The 22,254-nt window shown below is 40.1% G+C and overlaps 1 protein-coding gene across 2 annotated transcripts; it reads right to left on the bottom strand.

Moving 5' to 3' along the window:
* Positions 1 to 6,492: 6,492 nt before the first annotated feature.
* On the bottom strand, positions 6,493 to 20,309 carry LOC124258333 (sphingolipid delta(4)-desaturase DES1-like). Of its 2 annotated transcripts, none has more exons than XM_046692422.1 (2): positions 20,218 to 20,309; positions 6,493 to 9,145 (listed from the first exon to the last, which is right to left on the bottom strand). In XM_046692422.1, exon 2 carries the CDS (start codon positions 9,119 to 9,121, stop codon positions 8,012 to 8,014), a length of 1,110 nt encoding a protein of 369 aa, XP_046548378.1. In that variant the 5' UTR covers positions 9,122 to 9,145; positions 20,218 to 20,309; the 3' UTR covers positions 6,493 to 8,011. The 2 variants fall into 2 exon arrangements, with proteins under 2 accessions (XP_046548378.1, XP_046548379.1); XM_046692423.1 differs by lacking the exon at positions 20,218 to 20,309 and adding an exon at positions 10,758 to 10,870.
* Positions 20,310 to 22,254: the final 1,945 nt, after the last annotated feature.

Below are 22,254 nucleotides of genomic sequence, written 5' to 3'. Positions count from 1 at the left end.
TCACATGCTATGTATTACTCATTGGTTTAATACTGAATATCACATGATATGTATTACTCATTGGTTTAATACTGAATATCACAGGATATGTATTACTCATTGGTTTAATACTGAATATTACATGCTATGTATTACTCATTGGTTTAATACTGAATATCACAGGATATGTATTACTCATTGGTTTAATACTGAATATCACATGCTATGTATTACTCATTGGTTTAATACTGAATATCACATGCTATGTATTACTCATTGGTTTAATACTGAATATCACATGCTATGTATTATTCGTTGGTTTAATACTGAATATTACATGCTATGTATTACTCGTTGGTTTAATACTGAATATTACATGCTATGTATTACTCGTTGGTTTAATACTGAATATTACATGCTATATATTACTCGTTGGTTTAATACTGAACATGACATGCTATGTATTACTCATTGGTTTAATACTGAATATCACATGCTATGTATTACTCATTGGTTTAATACTGAATATCACATGCTATGTATTACTCATTGGTTTAATACTGAATATTACATGCTATGTATTACTCATTGGTTTAATACTGAATATTACATGCTATGTATTAGTCATTGCTTTAATACTAAATATTACGTGCTATGTGTTACTCTTTGGTTTATATCACATACTATGTATTACTCATTGGCTTAATACTGCATATCACATGCTATGTATTACTCATTGGTTTAATACTAAATATCACGTGCTATGTGTTACTCTTTGGTTTAATACTGAATATCACATGCTTTTACTCATTGGCTTAATACTGCATATCACATGCTATGTATTACTCATTGGTTTAATACTGAATATTACATGCTATGTATTACTCATTGGTTTAATACTGAATATCACATGCTATGTATTACTCATTGGTTTAATACTGAATATCACATGCTATGTATTACTCATTGGTTTAATACTGAATATCACATGCTATGTATTACTCATTGGTTTAATACTGAATATCACATGCTATGTATTACTCATTGGTTTAATACTGAATATCACATGCTATGTATTACTCATTGGTTTAATACTGAATATTACATGCTATGTATTACTCGTTGGTTTAATACTGAATATTACATGCTATGTATTACTCATTGGTTTAATACTGAATATCACATGCTATGTATTACTCATTGGTTTAATACTGAATATTACATACTATGTATTACTCATTGGTTTAATACTGAATATCACAGGTTATGTATTACTCATTGGTTTAATACTGAATATTACATGCTATGTATTACTCTTTGGTTTAATACTGAATATTACATGCTATGTATTACTCATTGGTTTAATACTGAATATCACATACTATGTATTACTCATTGGTTTAATACTGCATATCACGCGCTATGTATTAATTACTTATTGGTGTAATACTGACAATCACATGCTACATATTACTCATTGGTTTAATACTGAATATCACATGATGTGTGTTACTGGTTGGTTAAATACTATATATTACTCATTGGTTTAATACTGAATATCACATACTATGTATTACTCATTGGCTTAATACTGCATATCACATGCTATGTATTACTCATTGGTTTAATACTGAATATCACATGCTATGTATTACTCATTGGTTTAATACTGAATATTACATGCTATGTATTAGTCATTGCTTTAATACTAAATATTACGTGCTATGTGTTACTCTTTGGTTTAATTCTGAATATCACATGATATGTATTACTCATTTGTTTAATACTGAATATTACATGCTATGTATTACTCATTTGTTTAATACTGAATATCACAGGTTATGTATTACTCATTGGTTTAATACTGAATATCACATACTATGTATTACTCATTGGCTTAATACTGCATATCACATGCTATGTATTACTCATTGGTTTAATACTGAATATTACATGCTATGTATTACTCATTGGTTTAATACTGAATATTACATGCTATGTATTACTCGTTGGTTTAATACTGAATATTACATGCTATGTATTACTCATTGGTTTAATACTGAATATTACATGCTATGTATTACTCATTGGTTTAATACTGAATATTACAGGCTATGTATTACTCATTGGTTTAATACTGAATATTACAGGTTATGTATTACTCATTGGTTTAATACTGAATATCACATGCTATGTATTACTCATTGGTTTAATACTGAATATTACATGCTATGTATTACTCATTGGTTTAATACTGAATATCACAGGATATGTATTACTCATTGGTTTAATACTGAATATCACATGCTATGTATTACTCATTGGTTTAATACTGAATATTACATGCTATGTATTACTCGTTGGTTTAATACTGAATATTACATACTATGTATTACTCATTGGTTTAATACTGAATATCACAGGTTATGTATTACTCATTGGTTTAATACTGAATATCACATGCTATGTATTACTCATTGGTTTAATACTGAATATTACATGCTATGTATTACTCATTGGTTTAATACTGAATATCACATACTATGTATTACTATGTATTACTCATTGGTTTAATACTGCATATCACGCGCTATGTATTAATAACTTATTGGTGTAATACTGACAATCACATGCTACATATTACTCATTGGTTTAATACTGAATATCACAGGATATGTATTACTCATTGGTTTAATACTGAATATCACAGGATATGTATTACTCATTGGTTTAATACTGAATATCACAGGATATGTATTACTCATTTGTTTAATACTGAATATTACATGCTATGTATTACTCATTGGTTTAATACTGAATATCACAGGTTATGCATTACTCATTGGCTTAATACTGAATATCACATACTATGTATTACTCATTGGTTTAATACTGAATATCACATGCTATGTATTACTCATTGGTTTAATACTGCATATCACGTGCTATGTATTAATTACTTACTGGTGTAATACTGAATATCACATGCTGCGTATTACTCATTGGCTTAATACTGAATATCACATGATGTGCATTACTGGTTGGTTAAATACTAAATATCACATGCTATGTATTACTTATTGGCTTAATACTGAATATCACATGCTGCGTATTACTCATTTGTTTAATACTGAATATCACATGATGTGTGTTACTGGTTGGTTAAATACTATATATTACCCATTGGTATAATACTGAATACCACATGCTATGTATTACTCATTGGCTTAATACTGAAAATCACATGATGTGCATTACTGGTTGGTTAAATACTAAATATCACATGCTATGTATTACTCATTGGTTTAATACTGAATATTACATGCTATGTATTACTCATTGGTTTAATACTGAATATCACATGCTATGTATTGCTCATTGGTTTAATACTGAATATCACATGCTATGTGTTACTCATTGGTTTAATACTGAATATCACATGACATTTTACTCATTGGTTAAATACTGAATATCACATACTATGTATTACTCATTGGTTTAATACTGAATATCACATGCTATGTATTACTCATTGGTTTAATACTGAATATCACATGCTATGTGTTATTCATTGGTTTAATACTAAATATCACATGCTATGTTTACTCATTGGTTTAATACTGAATATCACATGCTATGTTTTACTCATTGGTTTAATACTGAATATCACATGCTATGTTTTACTCATTGGTTTAATACTGAATATCACATGCTATGTTTTACTCATTGGTTAAATACTGAATATCACATGCTATGTTTTACTCATTGGTTTAATACTGAATATCACATGCTATGTATTAATTACTTATTGGTTTAATACTGAATATCACATGCAATGTATTACTCATTTGTTTAATACTGCATATCACGCGCTATGTATTAATTACTTATTGGTTTAATACTGAATATCACATGCAATGTATTACTCATTTGTTTAATACTGCATATCACGCGCTATGTATTAATTACTTATTGGTGTAATACTGAATATCACATGCTATGTATTACTCATTTGTTTAATACTGCATATCACGCGCTATGTATTAATTACTCATTGGTTTAATACTGAACATCACATGATATCCATTACTCATTGGTTTAATGTTGAATATCACAGGTTATCTATTAATCAGCTGATAAAGTAGAATTCATGTCTGTCCTCTGTCTCGTTCCCAAGGTCAGAAACCTGTATCTACATCGTTGATAATGTGCATATGTCTTTGCACATCTCCATTGATGATAACGTCTTGGGACATTACCTCAGTGATAATATGATAGATATCTATGTACAAAAAAGGCCCGAGAACGACGAGCAAGTACCATCACCAGTAGTCTTACAAAGTGGAGGTGATAGGACCCAGCTGTACCTGCAGTGTTGTAGGTAAAGCTTGTACAGGTAGATTTGACTAATTCAGTCTATTGGCAGTGGACACGGATGTATACTTTTGTTGATTAAAGCCACTGAATGAAGCCGGGGATAAATATCTATATATATACAAATGGTATACTATAATTGATGTGTGTGTTAATATGCATGAACGCAAGCGTCAGTGTTGTTAATACGCCTAACGCAAGCGTCAGAATGTGTTCATATGCTTGAACGCAAGCGTCAGTATTGTTGATATGCTTAACGCAAGCGTCAGTATTGTTAATATGCTTGAACGCAAGCGTCAGTATTGAAGCCTCCAAGTGCATACTTGTCATCTCACTTACCCATTGGTCGTAGAGTGAGTTTCTTTTTACACCGCTTTTGGCATATATTCCAGCAATATCACGGCGGGGAACACCAGAAATGGGCTTCACACATTGTACCCATGTGGGAAATCGAACCCGGGCCTTCGGCGTGACGATCGAACGCCTTAACCACTAGGCTACCCCACCGCCCCACATGTTGAGGAAAGTACTGCAGCCTGATGCTAATTAAGTGCTGACACTTTCCCAACCACCACGATGTAAAGCGGTGGCACAGACTGTATTCCAGGCATAACATACAAAGCAAACTTCACTCATGGGCCAGATTTTAATTAAGGTCACAATAATGACCACCCTGTGAATTAAATTTATTCCATTAAGCAGAAATACTTCAATATTGTTGGAAGCTCGTGATACCTCCGTGCTGTGTAACTGCATCCGGACGCTGGTAACAATCTCAGAATACGGCGGTGGGGTAGCCTGGTTCGCAAATCATGCTGAATATCTGGGTTCGAAACCTGTGATGCCGCGTGCATTCATATTGCTTGAATACTGCCAACGCGTGGTAGATCCACACTCCATGGAATAAAGATACCTTCCATATAATCATGCTTACGAAGTTTTTTACTAAAATGTACGGAAAATGCTCATCTTCCGCATTCACATTATCCAAATAAGTTCATGATATTTAAACGTGACATGCATTGACAGAATATTTTGCATCTGTGTATGTTGAACAATTCATAGGCTGTGTTCCCAGCAACACGTGATTTACTGGTGACTGCATAGGTGAGTGAGTTTAGTTTTACGCCGCTCTCAGCAATATTCCAGCTATATGGCGGCGGTCTGTAAATAATCGAGATTGAACCAGACAATCCAGTGATCAACAGCATGAGTATCGATCCACGCAAATGGGATACGATGACATGCGTCAACCAAGTTAGCGAGCCCGATCCCGTTAGTCGCCTCTTACGACCAGCATGGGTTACTGAAGATCAATTCTAACCCGGATCTTCACGGGTCCGTGACTGCATGGACGTTAATCACATGAAATACTGGATGAAAATGGGTTTGGTCCATGGGTGAGAGAGATTAGTTTAGCACCGCCGTACTTCATTCACATCACAGGGTATCAGTTTAGTGTGAAAACAAAAAACGAAGTATTTAGGTTCCACTACACTAAATCAGAATCACATGCTCCCTGAGCGAGCACCGTATGTAAATAACAACTGAAGAGACAGAGACATGTGACAGCTGTGATTGGATGAAATAGTGTGAGATGTTTATGCTTTTAAAAGCACATCCATCCAGTATTTAAAACTTACCACAATTCAGTGCTGTCATTTTTATCATCATCACTTATGCTTATTGTGTGTACAGATATTTTCCAGTAGGTGATATTTGGTGCGGAACTTGGGTTGTTGTGTTCCGCTTTCTGTGCTCGGAAAATGAGCCGGTCAATTTGGCCAGAAATTGTGTTTTATTGTAGTTTATGGGTCTGACTGTACCCATGTGTACCTGGAATGGCTGTTGATAGCCTGGATAATTTAAAAAAACATTAAAAGGTTACTAGAGAAGTCTATGGGAAAACATTTGGTGTTGTGTAACCTTTACAGCTGCCGTGATACCGGAACGTGTGGCGCTGACACACAAGCACGGGAGGCAACTCTGTAGTAAACAAAGCAGAAGGAATGGGTGCAAATAGGCCTCTTATTGGCCCACGACGCCCTAAAACTATAAAACCAACCAGGCAAAAGGAAAACAATAAACAGTTGTGTTTTTCCTGTAATTAGTTTACTGGACAAAATATAACACAGGATGTAGAAAACAATATTTATTAAATTTCATAGTCAAGGTAATCATAAATTAGCAATTAGTTTGAGTGAGATCTGTGTATAGATCATATGTATATGATTAATTCAGCATGTATTCTATTACTGTAATTGTACACATTGCAAAATATTGAACATATATAAGTTATATACACAGACAACTAAAAAAGCAGTCGAGACTTGTGAAAACGTGATAGGGCATTTGCGTAGATGAAGTGGCATTCAACAAAGAAATAAATAAGCAACAAAACTAGCTGGACACGACAAACTGAACAAGGCACGACAAACAAAACAGCAGTTATGAGGTAAAACACTTCTTAAAGTGTAAATAGCTCTCAATACATATACATGTATACACAATACCACAAAAAGAATAACATAACACAAACTTGAATCGTATGAAACTGTCCGTGATAACATATTTACAGACCGTAGCATACCAGGACATTCATTTATTAAGGCATGGGGTTACTTGTCACTTTGTTTCTAATTATGCCCGTAAGAACCAGACAGAGTTAAGGAAGGCGATCGCTATGACTGTTTATCGTGAAGTCATCTTGCAGTTTGCAAAACCTATGACAAAGCATTGGAAAGGTGCTGGGAGGAGCAATGCTCATTGCAAGGGTTAAATGCATCAGCTTACATTTTGAAACAACACTCTTCTCTTTATATATTATCAACCTAGACGCGGTTATTCACAACACGCAGTCAAAATAGCACGTGCAAGTATTGCAGGCATACCTACTCCGACAACGCCCATTGTTGTATTCTGATCAAGTACAACGTTAATGGCAGTTTTATCAACCGTAAATCTCAGGGGGTTAGGTACTATTGACCAAACGGAATATTTATTCGCTTGTTATAAATCCTGATTCACATCGAGTCGACTTATATATCTCTGACCCGTGGGACGCCTGGATAGATTTCCTCGTCTATGCTGAACGACTATTACTTCCTACAGCATCCCGGACTGACAGCTGTGGTAATGTTATGGCGCTTTTATGCTCAGCGAGGACAGTATTCAACATTCCACCCGTCAACCTAACTACAAGGTGTTTGTACAATAAGTCTGTTATCTCTTTCACTGGCTCAATACAGGGTCTAGACAAAGTGACAATCTTACTCTGACAATAACAACAAAAGACAGGACGTTTTGTCGTTTAGACACTTTGGTCGGTGGTCACACACATTACGAACATCATAATTGCCGTTACACAATCCAATGGAAGTCGAACCGCTAGGTAAGGCCTCGATAGAAGCATATTCGAGGACAATGTATCGCAGTCCACATAACGAAATGACTATTGACTTTAGTCTGCCGAAATCTACCGTCCTGATTGACGGTCTGTTGATAGCATTCTTGAGCTATGAACACTTTAACATTATTTTCAGAACACTAACGTAAACGGTTGGACTAAAAACACGTAACCGTATGAAATATAACATGCACTGTCCATATCAGGGACATGTTATCAAATAAATATTGTTGTTTGCCATTTGAAGATATCTCATGACGATTTAACCTTGAAAACACCATTTTGCTCGATCTTGACGCTGCCATTTTGATCGGCCTTGACACTGCCATTTTGATTGGCCTTGACACTGCCATTTTGATCGGCCTTGGCCTCGGTCTTCTCATCCTTCAGATACCCTACTCCTCTCGCGTGTGGCCCCATGTAGTCCTTAAAGATGAAGTCCCAGACAACCTTGCACCAAGACGTGTGGTAGGGAAGATCGTCATAAAACTCGCCCGCTATCTTCTTAACTTCCGGTAAGCGAGAGTACGGAATGTAAGGAAAGTCATGGTGTTCAATATGATAACCAACATTAAAAAGAACAAAGTTAAGAGGTCCATAGTACGAGTGAGTCGCCTGTCCTCCGTTGAAGAGATAGTGTTCCGAGATGAAGTGCCCGGCAAGCGGATGAAGACCTAGGGCCATTAGTGTTCCGGCCAGAAGGTATACGAGGGACTTCACGCCGAACACTTTCAGGATGACGAGGTCGAACGACAGTTGAACAGCAGTATTGATCATCTCCCATCCTGTTAGTGGTTTGGGGCTCTTGTAGAAAGGCCGTATCCCATGGATGATGGGATGCAATACTAGCCATATCATCTTAGTGATCGGGTGTCTGAACAGATAACTCTCGAGACGAGTGGGTATGTCCACGTCTTGGTACTCTTCTCCGAGGTACCGGTGATGGTCAGAGTGATACTTCTTGTATGTTACTGCCATGGGGACTGCCATTGGCAAATTACACCATATACTGAGAATCCTATTGAGAGCCGGACGGCTGTGTCCAAATGCAAGATTATGGCCAATCTCATGTATAGCACTTCCCAGGGAATGGTTTAAAACGCCTCCAAAACAATACGATAGAATGAGGATGCTAGACCAGTTGGCGTCCTGTAGAACCCAGCACATGAACATCTGGACCAGTACTTCTACCGTGGTTATGTAGGCGATGTTGGAGTCGTAGCCCATAAGTTGTTTGATCTGAGGGTACTTCTTGAGGATCTTCCGCCTCCTCTCCGTGTGGGGCTCCTCAGTGAACTCCCAGTCTTCATCCTTCCCAGCTGCCCTGGTCGCTAAACTCAGGAACTTGTGGAACCAACTCATGGCCAAATAAGGATGCGGGCTCTTCTGTAAAGAAAGGTGCAGATGTAGTTTGTTATAAGAAATTTAAATCCTATCTTATATTATCTTATATTCAAAACATTTTAAGACCTAAAGCGTCGTTATATATACAGCAATGCACACGGTCGTTATGTATGCAGCAATACACACGGTCGTTAAATACTACAATATACACGGTAGTTATGCATACAGCAATACACGCAGTCGTTATGTATACAGCAATACAAACGGTCGTTATGTATACAGCAATACACACGGTCGTTATGTATACAGCAATACACACGGTCGTTATGTATACAGCAATACACACGGTCGTTATGTATACAGCAATACACACGGTCGTTATGTATGCAGCAATACACACGGTCGTTACGTATACAGCAATACAACTACACATGGTCGTTACGTAGACAGCAATACACACGGTCGTTATATATACAGCAATACACACGGTCGTTACGTATACAGCAATACACACAGTCGTTATATATACAGCAATACACACGGTCGTTATGTATACAGCAATACACACGGTCGTTACGTAAACAGCAATACACACGGTCGTTATATATACAGCAATACACACGGTCGTTATGTATACAGCAATACACGCGGTCGTTATGTATACAGCAATACACACGGTCGTTACGTATACAGCAATATATACGGTCGTTAGAGTAAATATATCAACGAATCGTTTATGGGGGATCTTTGGACAGTAACTGTAATAATAATGTGAAGCTGTGGTGGACCTTGGAGACAGCATTCCTGTAACGGTGTAGCACACCACCTGCGTGGTATTAATCCTCATTCTTCCGTAGTCCATCAGTCCACGTTCTGCTTACAGTTTCCATGATAATAAAGCAGTCCTATGGGAGCTTTCCTGCAATCTTCGTTGACTTCTTCCATTGATCCGACCCACAACGGCCGTTCGACCGCACTATACTGCTGAATCATTAATGTTGATTTGCACCGCCCTTAGACAGGTTAGACCAATATTTGTTCTATAATTTACATTTTACTTCCGAATGAAACAATTGTTAAATCCATTCTCTAGTGCATAGCAAACCCAGCTTTGTATAAACTGTGCCTGGCTAGGTATGCGTGCGGCTCGGAGACCTGGTACCTGCGTCGGTTTACTGTTGCGCAATCGCCCACCCCCCACCTCCACCCCCAATGACCCAGATGGTGTCCACTCATGCAAAATGATTGACAATTTACTGACCCCCGACAGAGGTATTGCTATGAAAGCCGTGATTAAAAGGGGGATCCTATTAACCCTAGTAACAGAGTTGGCGATCTAATTTGATTAAAAAGACATAAGACATTATAAGGTGGCAATGTTTATACCACATAACTAACAAAGAGAAATAAATATATTGTTCCATAATCTCCTTATCAAACATGACAGCTAATAAATCTAAGTATGTAACGTTGTACTGAATGAACTAAAATCTAGTTTAATTTCTACCACCAACAAACTAGCTGGATAAGTAAACACCGCAACAATTTAAGAAATCCCTTCCTCTCGGCCCCATCTCACCCCTCATCTCCCTTAAGGACAACCAACATGGATGAGAAGAAAATGTGAAAGCATGATCTTTTGCTAAGATCTTACCACGCAATGTGAATGCAAGGCCTCGAAAAATGGGATCCAATGGGCTGCAATCCCGACAGTGGACAGTCACAAGTAAGAGTGAAGTTGCCACGTCCGTCAGGTACCAACAGACTTGGGACGATCTTGGCCCAGATGTTTATCCCTACAGATAACTGACGCTATCAGAGTGTGTTTTGCTGTCAACCAGGGCCACACATGAGCGTATCTGATAATGCCACCTTAACTCCATGGTAACCTGCCCCATCGTCAGTCTGCTAGAAGACGTAGTCCAGCTGGAGGCCCTACTCTAAAATACCCCGAAGCAAACATATCTGCGCTACACTCACAATGTTAATTATGACCAATTGGCAAAAACATATGTGATTATATAAAGCTATTAAAGACGGCCACAAGTTGCACAATACGGCCAGGCTGTATCGGTTATCGTAGTCAATCACACTCCACGTCCTGCAGACACGAAGCAGAAACTGCACGTCGCCCGTTAGCAGCTATCATGCATATTTAATTCATCTATTCAACTTAGGAAGTACTGTATTGACATATGTCGTATTTTATTGATAGCCCTCATGCTTTCGGTGTGTGTCCGGGGTGAAGGCAGTTGACTGTTTTCCATGTGAGAATAATAACTGCAACAATCTTGCCCAGGCCAATGCTAGGTGAATTCCAACCGCGCAAAATATCACGTATGCTGATTTACAACCTGTGGTATTTGAAACGATACTCGTTTTACGATTAAATTTTATTTTTGCTTTAAACATATTGAAAACCCACCCTCAAGAGTAGAGCAAAGCAAATGAGGCTTGTACCCTCATTTTTGTACTAACTGAATCCGGTCAGGGCCCCGATCCACAAAACGTTCGTGGCGCTACGACACTCGTAAGTCTATACTAAACTAAAGAGTTACGACAGGTCGTAACGTTACGAACGCTTTGTGGATCAGGCCCCAGAACCCATGAGTATATTTAGAGTAGACTAATGCTTAGTCTCTGAATATATAGACTGTAGGCTAAACGTGCAAGCGTCGAAATGTCTATGTGTTGTCCGTTCACGTACGTGTATGATATAACCTCACTGTAACCCGAACACATCTATTGATTGTATCTGGAGAGAATAACCCAGAAACCCGTGGACGTGGTTTATATTTACTGGTTAATGATCCATCGATCTTAATACCGTTGACGAACGTCGCCTATACGGCCAGATGTTACATTACTCATGCACCCTGAAGGAGAATTCCAATACTTGAATATGCAATTTTCGTTACGATTTCTGTCAGTGTTTCAAGTCACCTCGTTTGTAAGAAGAAGAAACCCCGATCTGTCGGTAACGAGCGTTTGTCGTATTGGTGAAATCCCCGGATATGGTGCGACAGATGAAACTTCCGTACCGATGCTAATGTATATCCCAGTAGCGTAGGGCGTCAGTTCACAAGTACATGTGTCAGGACCTTGTTTGTAGCTTTGAATCCAACAGTAACTTTGATTATGATCCTGGTTTTGTCGCCAAAATGGTGGACCTGTGAGGACGCGGGTTAGAACTGGTCTTCAGTAACCCATGCTTTTCGTAAAAGGCGACTAACAGGATCGGGTGGTCATGCACGCTGATATGGTTGACACATGTCATCAAGTCCAAACTGCGTAGATCGATTCTCAATCTGTTGATCACTGGGTTTTCTGCCCAGACTCGATTCTTTACAGATCTCTGTCATATAGCTGGAATATTACTGAGTGTGGCGTTAAACCAAAAAATCCCAAACAATCAAATTGTTGTAAAGGTCTAAACAATATGTTTTTTTGGCCCATATAAGCTGACACCCTGTGATATAATAATGGAATAATGCTACAAAACAATCACACCCAAAGCTCACTGGAACCCCACTTTGAGGAGAACGAATTCTGCCTCCTGATTTCTCTTGTATCATTGTGTAGCTTTTGTCTCAACAAGTTGGTTTTTTGTACATTTCAAATAAAATTTCAATATGACACTGCAGGAACGGAGGACATACATTGCAAAGAAAATAACAGCGGGTGTTTTCACACAGAGGTCGAATTTAACGGCTTATATGAGACCGGTGTCCAACAAGGATATGTTTTGCGGAGTTATCTCTTGCCCTCAACATAGTCGTTTACAACAGAAGGTTATGTTATTTGGATCGTCGCTTGTTTCGTTATGTTCAAGTGAAAGTTTCAGGCCTGTACACGATTTTATTTGTATCTATTGCATGCGCTAGTTTGTATCTGACGGTCAACAGCAATGATCCAGAATAGATGACAACATTGTGCAAGTGGTTAACGACGGTTTCAAATGATCAATATTTCTACAGTTACTCGATCGGTTCAATACCTAGCGTCATTGTACCCGAACAAGCTGTAACTGGTCACCAGAACATGAATAGTGATCTCTGATTGTGAGAAAACATCTCCACAATGCATATGGACGGTGTTCGTTCCAGCATTACGCAACCCATTCACAGCATTGGTTTCCACATATGATCCAACATACTGTTCGTGACGAAGAGCTAACTATGGTAAAGAATGTGACAAGGTTAGACTTTAGGGTGGTTTACAGAACAGCAAAATTTTGAAATTAAAAAGAAGTTATGGACATGAGTTTCCTACCGGCATGGAAAGGGATTGTTTTTTTACTCTGATATGTGTATATATATTGTTTCATTTTTAAAATATGGCACAGATATAATGGCCAGTAAATACATACACCAAAATGTCCCCTATCCATCCATTCATCATCAAAATGTAGTCTCACAGATGAGACAGGTGTGTGAAATCAACACCACAGATGAGACTGGTGTATGAAATCAACATCACAGGTGAGACTGGTGTATGAAATCAACATCACAGATGAGACAGGTATGTGAAATCAACATCACAGTTGAGACTGGTGTATGAAATCAACATCACAGGTGAGACAGGTGTGTGAAATCAACATCACAGATGAGACAGGTGTGTGAAATCAACATCACGGGTGAGACTGGTATGTGAAATCAACATCACAGGTGAGACAGGTGTGTGAAATCAACATCACAGATGAGACAGATGTGTGAAATCAACATCACGGGTGAGACTGGTATGTGAAATCAACATCACAGGTGAGACAGGTGTGTGAAATCAACATCACAGATGAGACAGATGTGTGAAATCAACATCACGGGTGAGACAGGTGTGTGAAATCAACATCACGGGTGAGACAGGTGTGTGAAATCAACATCACAGATGAGACAGATGTGTGAAATCAACATCACAGATGAGACAGGTGTGTGAAATCAACATCACAGGTGAGACAGATGTGTGAAATCAACATCACAGGTTGGACGGATGTGTGAAATCAACATCACATGTGAGATTCGCGGGTGAAATCAAAATCCCAGGTGAGACAGGTGAAGTCAACATCACGTCTTCTGCACAAGTAAAAGGTCTTTCGACTCCAACGCTTTATGCGGAAACAGGAAGCAGCATTGTGCAAGACGGGGTGTTTCTATCTTGCTCAGTTTGGAAGGCTATGCGTCCGTACGTCTCTCCAGGAGTGATCAATATGCCCGCACAGTCACTTTACTTTACTTGATTACTCTCTCTTGTACTGTACACCATCAACTTCACTAACTGCAGCCTCTACACAATACAGCCAGAATCCATAATGGGACGCCCAAACAATCAGATGAGTCCAGGTCAGCAGTTTCCTCAACACAGACTCTGCATATCTTCATACCCTAGTTCATCAACCGAAAGTAAACAGGGTTGTGCGTTCACAAGGTAAAGAACTTCTGCAAAAGCCTATAAACTTTTAGCATCTATCTGTCTGGAACTCCCTTCGAGGACACATGAAATCATTACAAAGCGAGCGAGTGAGAGTTTAGTTTTACTCCTTTAGCAATATTCCAGCAATATCACGGCGGGGGACACCAGAAAAGAGCTTCATACATTGTACCCATGTGGGAAATCGACCCGGGTCTTCGGCGTGACGAGCGTCCGCTTTAACCACTAGGCTACCCTATTGTCCCCATTAGCAAAGCCAGCATCATTTCGACGAAAGTTGAAAATTTACGTCTTCCAAACGGCTTATGACATCCTGTAGCAATAACATCGATATGAACAGTCAGGATATATGTCCGTTGTGTAAAGCTCCTGTGGACAACTGAAGCTTTAGGGTCGATTGCAGTGACACGCATCACCTCATAGATGCCTTCATCATATACATAGTCTGTCGTGTTATTAACACACGTTTCCAGACCATAATGCTCACCGGAATTATCTGGCATCAGCAGGCACCATCTGTTTATACGACATTCTGAACAATGTATAATTCATCTACGTGTGGTGTGTATCTCATGTCCAGCTGGCGGTATGGGTGCACGGCGGTGCAGCAAATATATGCGTCAAACTATATAGTTGACAAGGTATATGTACAAACAATTGCTACTTCTCAGTAATGATAATAATCATCTCATGATGGAAACATTCCACGGGTATCGAGGTCAACAAACATGAACTTCTCGTTTATAAAACCAATGAAAGTATATATATAACTAAAATCTTTCGATTCTTTTGACACAAATTGATTTGACAAGATTCAGGAAAAAGATGCCATATGTGCGGACCTTGCTTACGAAACGTCACTATTGCACCCCAAGCACCACGCTGTTCGACACCTCATTGTTCTGGGTGTCTTAGAGTGGGTACCCCCCAATCTGTTGATTTATGCTGGAAGAGTACCAAGGTTTTCTGTCTGGAACACAGTCCTTCTGACAGTCTGGATATTGCAGGAGGCTACAGTTTTGAACATTTACATATTCTAGGAAGAGTCCCTGATAGGTTAGAAATGGCAGTGCTTCCTGGGAGTGGTCCAAGTCGCTGTCTGCTGCGTGTGAAGGGGACAAGGCTACTTATCTGATGATGAACCTAACCAGCCTGACTGCCAGGATCACCCACTTTGCTGCATTCATTTATTTTAATGGTAACATGATTCATATGGTACTGGTAAATGGAAATGATATGATCACATCTGCTGGGGAATATGCTATCATATCTCCAGGGCTCTAATGACTGGTGTGATGAGATCGTAGCACACTAGGTTGGTAAAGAGGTTCGTGTCAAACTTGCATTTACAGCCTTTGCCACTGATAACCGATAAACCGTCTTTGTTGGCTACACACGGTTGATTTCTTGGAGGTATGCATCTCATAAGTCGACTCCTCAGTCAGAACGGCGCCGAGTTCATTGCGAGTTGTTGGTGGTGATGACGGACACGTCAGTTAGGTCCCAGACGAGTTGGGGAAACGTCATGACTGAGTCGTGACATGGCTTGGATATTTTGCTCGCATCTCACAATAATGGCACCGTGAACACGAGTGCAATGATGTTGTCCCCATAGTATTGACCTGCTACTCTGGGCAGTTTGGAGCACAGTTCAGCCAGCCATTGAGACCACCTGCTATCTATTGTCGGCCCGACCCCAGCAGCTTCATATTGTACGACCTTAGGGCGTCTCCAAACTGGATTCCTGAGGGTATTGGGTGAACCTCGATATGTCAGGAAACTCTACACTAGCCCAGTGCTGACGTTACCTCAATCACTGACGCCTCTGATTTACCGGATGCAGGGAATTGTAGGATGCCATCCGTACAGACGATGTCACGATGTCGGACCATCCGGGCATGTACTTATAAATGAGTTGCGTGTTGCAATCGATCCCTGATCGGAGTTGTAGTTTGCAAACATTTCCTTCATATCGCCTGGAGTTGTTGCCCTTAGGCGTCTAGAGCGGCGTCGACCATTGACGTTAGGTGTGGTATCGGGTCACAATTTGCTGGTTACAGATTGAGAAACATGCAATGTTTTGGTAACGTCTGACGTGTGTCCACGTGTGTCCTCCTGCAACATGACCAACGTTCAGCACGCTGGGAACGTCTCATGATAAAAACTCCTACTTCCTTAATGATTGTTGTTAATAAAGTGTCTTTGATAATAGCAGCCAGGTGCCCATATGCTGGTAGTTATCCGAGTCTAGTGCTTCCGGGCCACGTGGTCTGGCTGTGTGGCTAAGCGGAATGGGTGTCATTGTCAAAAATCATTCCTGAATTACTTCCTGGTTCGACTGGTCTGTCTCCAGGCCGTCGTAATGCTGCTGGATCATTGCGGCTTCAAACAACATCCGCTCACTGACTTCAGAGTGAACAGAGTCGAATGTCGAGCCCTTTAAGGAGATAACACATGTTGTACTGTGTGTGCCAGGATGGTGTGCCAATATGAAGCAGGCCTAAATCACATGGCCCCTTTTCACAAAGCAATAGGGCCAGTAAGTAGGACGCCACACTTCGCGAGACCTTAGCACTCCCGGTGACAAACAACGTACACTTGGTCCGGTCTAGTAAAGCCATATTTGGCAGTCGAGCAATTTGCAACCCGAAGTGGTTCTTGAATATACGCTTGTCACCGGAAATCTGGTACCGGAAGTAAGCTGGACCCCGTCTCGCATATAGCAAATTGGCGCGCGCAAAGGGAGCCCGGAACCATCTTAGTACCGGAAGTAGCGCCTTGCGAGACTTACTGGCCCTATCGTAACGCTGTCGTACCTGACGTTCCTCCTGTACTGTAACATAGACTTACGACAGCTCTACGATAGCTTTGTGAAAAGTGAGTGAGTGAATGTGTTTAGTTTTACGCCACACTCAGCAATATTCCAGCTATATGGCGGCGGTCTGTAAATAATCGAGTCTGGAACAGACAATCAAGTGATCAACAGTATGAGCATCGATCTGCGCAATTGGGAACCGATGACATGTGTCAAGCAAGTCAGCGGGCCTGACCACTGGATCCCGTTAGTCGCCTCTTACGACAAGCATGGGTTACTGAATATCAGTTCTAACCCGGACCTTCACGGGTCAGCTTTGTGAAAAGGGGCTCAGGCGTTTCATTAGGGTCGACTCGGACTGTCAAAAACTTATCCGGTTGAGTTGTCGGGTTGGCTCTCAGTTTCTCATGCCTGTGTACATTCGAACACAATTTGACTAATCACCTGTGTCAAAAAGCCTTAACAACATCGATGAACGATAGCCATGTTTCTATTTAGGGTGGTGGATCGATAGTCACCAGTAGGCCTGACCGTATCGCAATCACCCTGCCCTTGCCAAGCCACGGGGCAAGTCGTTATGGGCAAAGTCTATGAAGAACACAATTACCCTTATACAGTGATATTTTCAGTGATTAATGACAATTTAACGAACTGTATTGCTGCAGTAGGGGGTTCTACAGCTGAGAAGGACGTGTGAAATTCCAACCCCACCATAACCCATGGTAGCTCTCTAGCCCCTATGACGGGGCCGGGGTAGGGAGGGTGGTTAAGGGACAACCAAGCTATTGACTACACTTAAAACCTATCTATACCCACGTACCCAAAGCCTTAACGACAGCTCGCACTGTTGTGTATGCAGTAGCAAGTCGTCCAATATACCTTGTCGCCTCACATAGGGTGGTAAGGGTGTCCTATAAACCAGTTGACCAAAACAACTGAAAGCACTTAAATGTGGGCACGTATAGACATGTAAGTCAACAAGCTACCGAGACGTCACGGAGACGTTCGCAGCAGGTGATAACAGTGCTCCTAAGATGCTTGGCGCTTGATCCCAGGAGTTAGATATTAAGCTGCTAATCTGTAAACGTTATTGCCTGTTTCCTCCTCATGTGTCCTGTCTCGTGCTTCATCTCCCACTGACAAGACTAATGCTTAGTCTCTGAATATATATAATGTTGATGGTAACAAACAAGCCCATTTAAATTGAAAAGGAGCCCAAAGGAGATCAGAGATTCAGAACCTGAGGAAATCTAGACTTGCTTCATTTGGGGCTTTAGCATTGCAAGGAGGGCAAGGCTGTAGGGGAAATACTGTGGTTCAGGGACTGTGAGACAGACTACCCACTGACCTGCACCGAGCCCATGCCCCGGCACTCATATAGATATTATACCTGCCACCACGTAGCAGTGTATGCACGTGGGACACGCACAGAGATGGCGGCATGAGCGGTACGTGCACGTAGGACACGCACCGAGATGGTAGCATGTAGCGGTACATGCACGTGGGAAATGCACAACGTTGGTAACATGTAGCAGTACATGCACGTGGGACACATATACCGTTGCACGTACAAATAACTTTGGTAGCAGGTAACATGTTTGTAAAAGTAATCAACATCCCAACAGTCAAACCTGGCCCAGCACACGACCTGAATACCTGAGGACTTCCCTTCAACAACACACGGTGTATACGTGCATTTATCAGCTGAGAGACTTAACGACATCGGCACGCTGTCCTGTATACAACACGTCGTCCAAAGCTCAAACTGACCACTGTTTGGTCATGTATAGCCGCTGCCAGTTTTGCTATCTACAAATTACTGACTGAGATCTAACAAAAATTAGTTCACCTGATGAAGGGACCTGGAATGGTCTCGAAACGTCGTGAGAGAAATTACAAAGAAGTTTAATCCATAAAAATATCTTGGACATCAATGTACAACTTCTAAATGCCACTGAAAGACAAAAAAATAGATAATTAAAATGTACTCATTTACAATTTCAGTGCCACTTACCTACTGAAAAGAAGACAGGGACCCGTCAACACAACTCAGCTCTCACCGCACTCATTACATGTGGGATGATAGTATAGTTTAGTTTCAGGAGTCAGTCACGTACACGCACACACGCGCACACGCACAAAGTCGTCATTTGGGGTTACTGCGTGACGCATGTGCACACACGCACGCACGCACGCACACGCACACACATAAATGTAAAGATATTGTGCAGGATTTAATTTGATTTCAAAGTGGCATTGAGAGTTAATAATACTTCTAGGCAGTTTGCATTTGCGTTATTTGTTAGCATCAATGTTGTACAGATGTGAAAAGTTAACATACGATTGCCCGCGAAAAGCAAAACAAACACAACAACACATTCAGTCATTCATTATTCTTCAGGTAATAAGTTGTTCAGTTATCAAAAGATGCGTTCAGCTTACATGCGTACATGCACACAGCACTGAAACATTGAGCGCGTGGAATGTTCGGGATGCGGGGAAGGATGTCCTACATTGCTAATGATTTGATAGTATAACCCAAAATATCCAATTGTTCGTGTTATATCACCTGTAAATTTCCATCTGTAAAGAGACATTCATTCATGATATATCGCATCCGTGATTACACATCACTGGAAGTATATTTACATGAAACACCTTTTTTCAAGACTGCTTTAGAACAAAACAGCTATAAACCGTTTCTCATGTCGAAATATTTAATACATTTTCTTTCACTTGAGGTTTTCTTCTTTTTCATTACCTATGTTACAATTGACTTAGACACTGGAGAAATTGAGTTTGGTGAAGTGTAAAAAACATTTATTCCTTGTCAGAAAATATTACTTGAAGCTGAATATTCTTAAATTTTACTCACCTGTGGAAACTGTCCAGTAGTTCCGTGTGTCCGTTGCGGGAACGCTAACGTGAATGTGAAGCTTCAACCTGTCATGTGACATGAATCTGCAAATAGCACGTGATAAGTGAAGCGAGGAGTGGTAATTACTCATACTGTTTACCTAACAACGACCTGTATGTGGCAATGAGACCTAAGATGAACCGCGTGTCTCGACAATACAAAGCAATACACTTCACATATCAACATCATATGGCACATGTTGTAAGTTAGAGCTATATGAATATCAAATATAGTGTTAAAATCATTTGTACAAGGCTGCCTCATAAGATACATTTTAGCATGATTTTTCATGCTTTAATACTAATCATTTCTTTGGGAGTTTATTTTTTTATCATACAAATTTAGAAAACACAAAAAACACGTGTTATTCCCTGTATAGCAGGATGCCATTCAAAAGGAAGTTTATGTTAAAATTGAATGATGTCGTTTCACGATCCAACTCTTTTGATTATTCATTATATGTAGTCGTGTTGCTACCACTCGGTAGACGCTGCTGTCGAAAGCATGGAAACGTTGCCATAGGCAACAGTGTGCGACAAACACCTGAACTGGATTGAGGCATTATAAACAAGACTCGGCAGATCAATACAAACAGCTTTGAGAAACGATTGAAATCACATCTGGTTGAATGAAATCGAATTACAAAGCAGATGCGTCCTTATTGATTATCAAATTGGAAATTCACGAACTCAAAATACTACATCTTGTCGTTCCGTTTTGATAGAGGGTAGATGAGATAGATAATTTTTGGGTCCATTGATTGACTGAAACACATCTTGTATAATTGAAACACATGTTGTACATAGCATGGGTCTGTTGATGTCAGGGAGAAGCGCTTAAGCAGGTGACAGCATCACTGTAGAGGTCAAGGTATCTCTCTCTCTCTCTCTCTCTCTCTCTCTCTCTCTCTCTCTCTCTCTCTCTCTCTCTCTCTCTCTCTCTCTCTCTCTCTCTCTCTCTCTCTCTCTCTCTTGTAACCCCACCCTCACTCCTTACTCACAATCAGTTCACGACCATGGGCGGGGGACGTTTGACGATAGATCATGTGCACATTAATTTGAGCCAAATATAGCCGCCCTTACTCACAAGCATTGCAGCCCTTACTCACAAGCATTGCGCAATCCACACGGCCCCTGAAACGGACCAGGTGTTGTAGCATATGGGAATTTTGAGTTAACGCAAACATTTATATTTTATGGGCGCTTTCACTGAGGGATGATCCTTTGTGTAGGTCCTCGCACAGTTACCTAACCCTAAATTATCCAAACAATGACTAAAAAAATTGGGTTTCGAAAGGATTTAATCCCGAATTATCCGTTGTAAACATATGTTGACATTAACCAACTAATCCTTCAGCTAATCTGATGTAACGGATCATCGTACCACACTACCACAATCAGAGGTTATTTAGAAATGTTCATATTAATTTAAGGGGTAAAAGCAAAAGTGTACCCGCTCCTGAAAACACATAAACGACTATTCGTCATTTTGTTTCACGTAGAGCAAAATACAGCATAGGTTTTTTAGACTTTAAGGGAACCCTCTCAGATTTATCCACACAAATATCGGTGGCGTCATTTATGTAACCATTACTTTTGCCTTGATACGGAATTATTTTACAAACTGACTTCAGATTTGATTTATCTGGATGTACATTTTCGAGCATTCTGAACACAGAACACGAGTTTCGCTGTGGCTAACACCTGAATGTCGTAGTAAAACGTGTAAATGGTACATATGGAGAAATCAGAGACCATATAATATGGTCTCTGGTGACATAAACTATATGAATACGTGCATAGGGTGCGTCTCTACTTGTACTCTGCTTGCCATTGTATGTAGAGGGGTCATGCCGAGATGACTACCCTCATAATGAAGGTTGAACAGACGTGTGTAGAGGGGTCATGCCGAGATGACTACCCTCATAATGAAGGTAGAATAGACGTGTGGTTCAAGGTTTCTCCCCAGATTGCGATGGTTATAACACTGGGTCAA

Source organism: Haliotis rubra, unplaced genomic scaffold (genome assembly GCF_003918875.1).
Source record: "Haliotis rubra isolate DU_JTF1 unplaced genomic scaffold, ASM391887v1 Scf69, whole genome shotgun sequence".
NCBI classification, from domain to species: domain Eukaryota; kingdom Metazoa; phylum Mollusca; class Gastropoda; order Lepetellida; family Haliotidae; genus Haliotis; species Haliotis rubra.
Note: the sequence above shows the minus strand (reverse complement) of the source record. Positions and strands in the feature narration are given on the sequence as shown.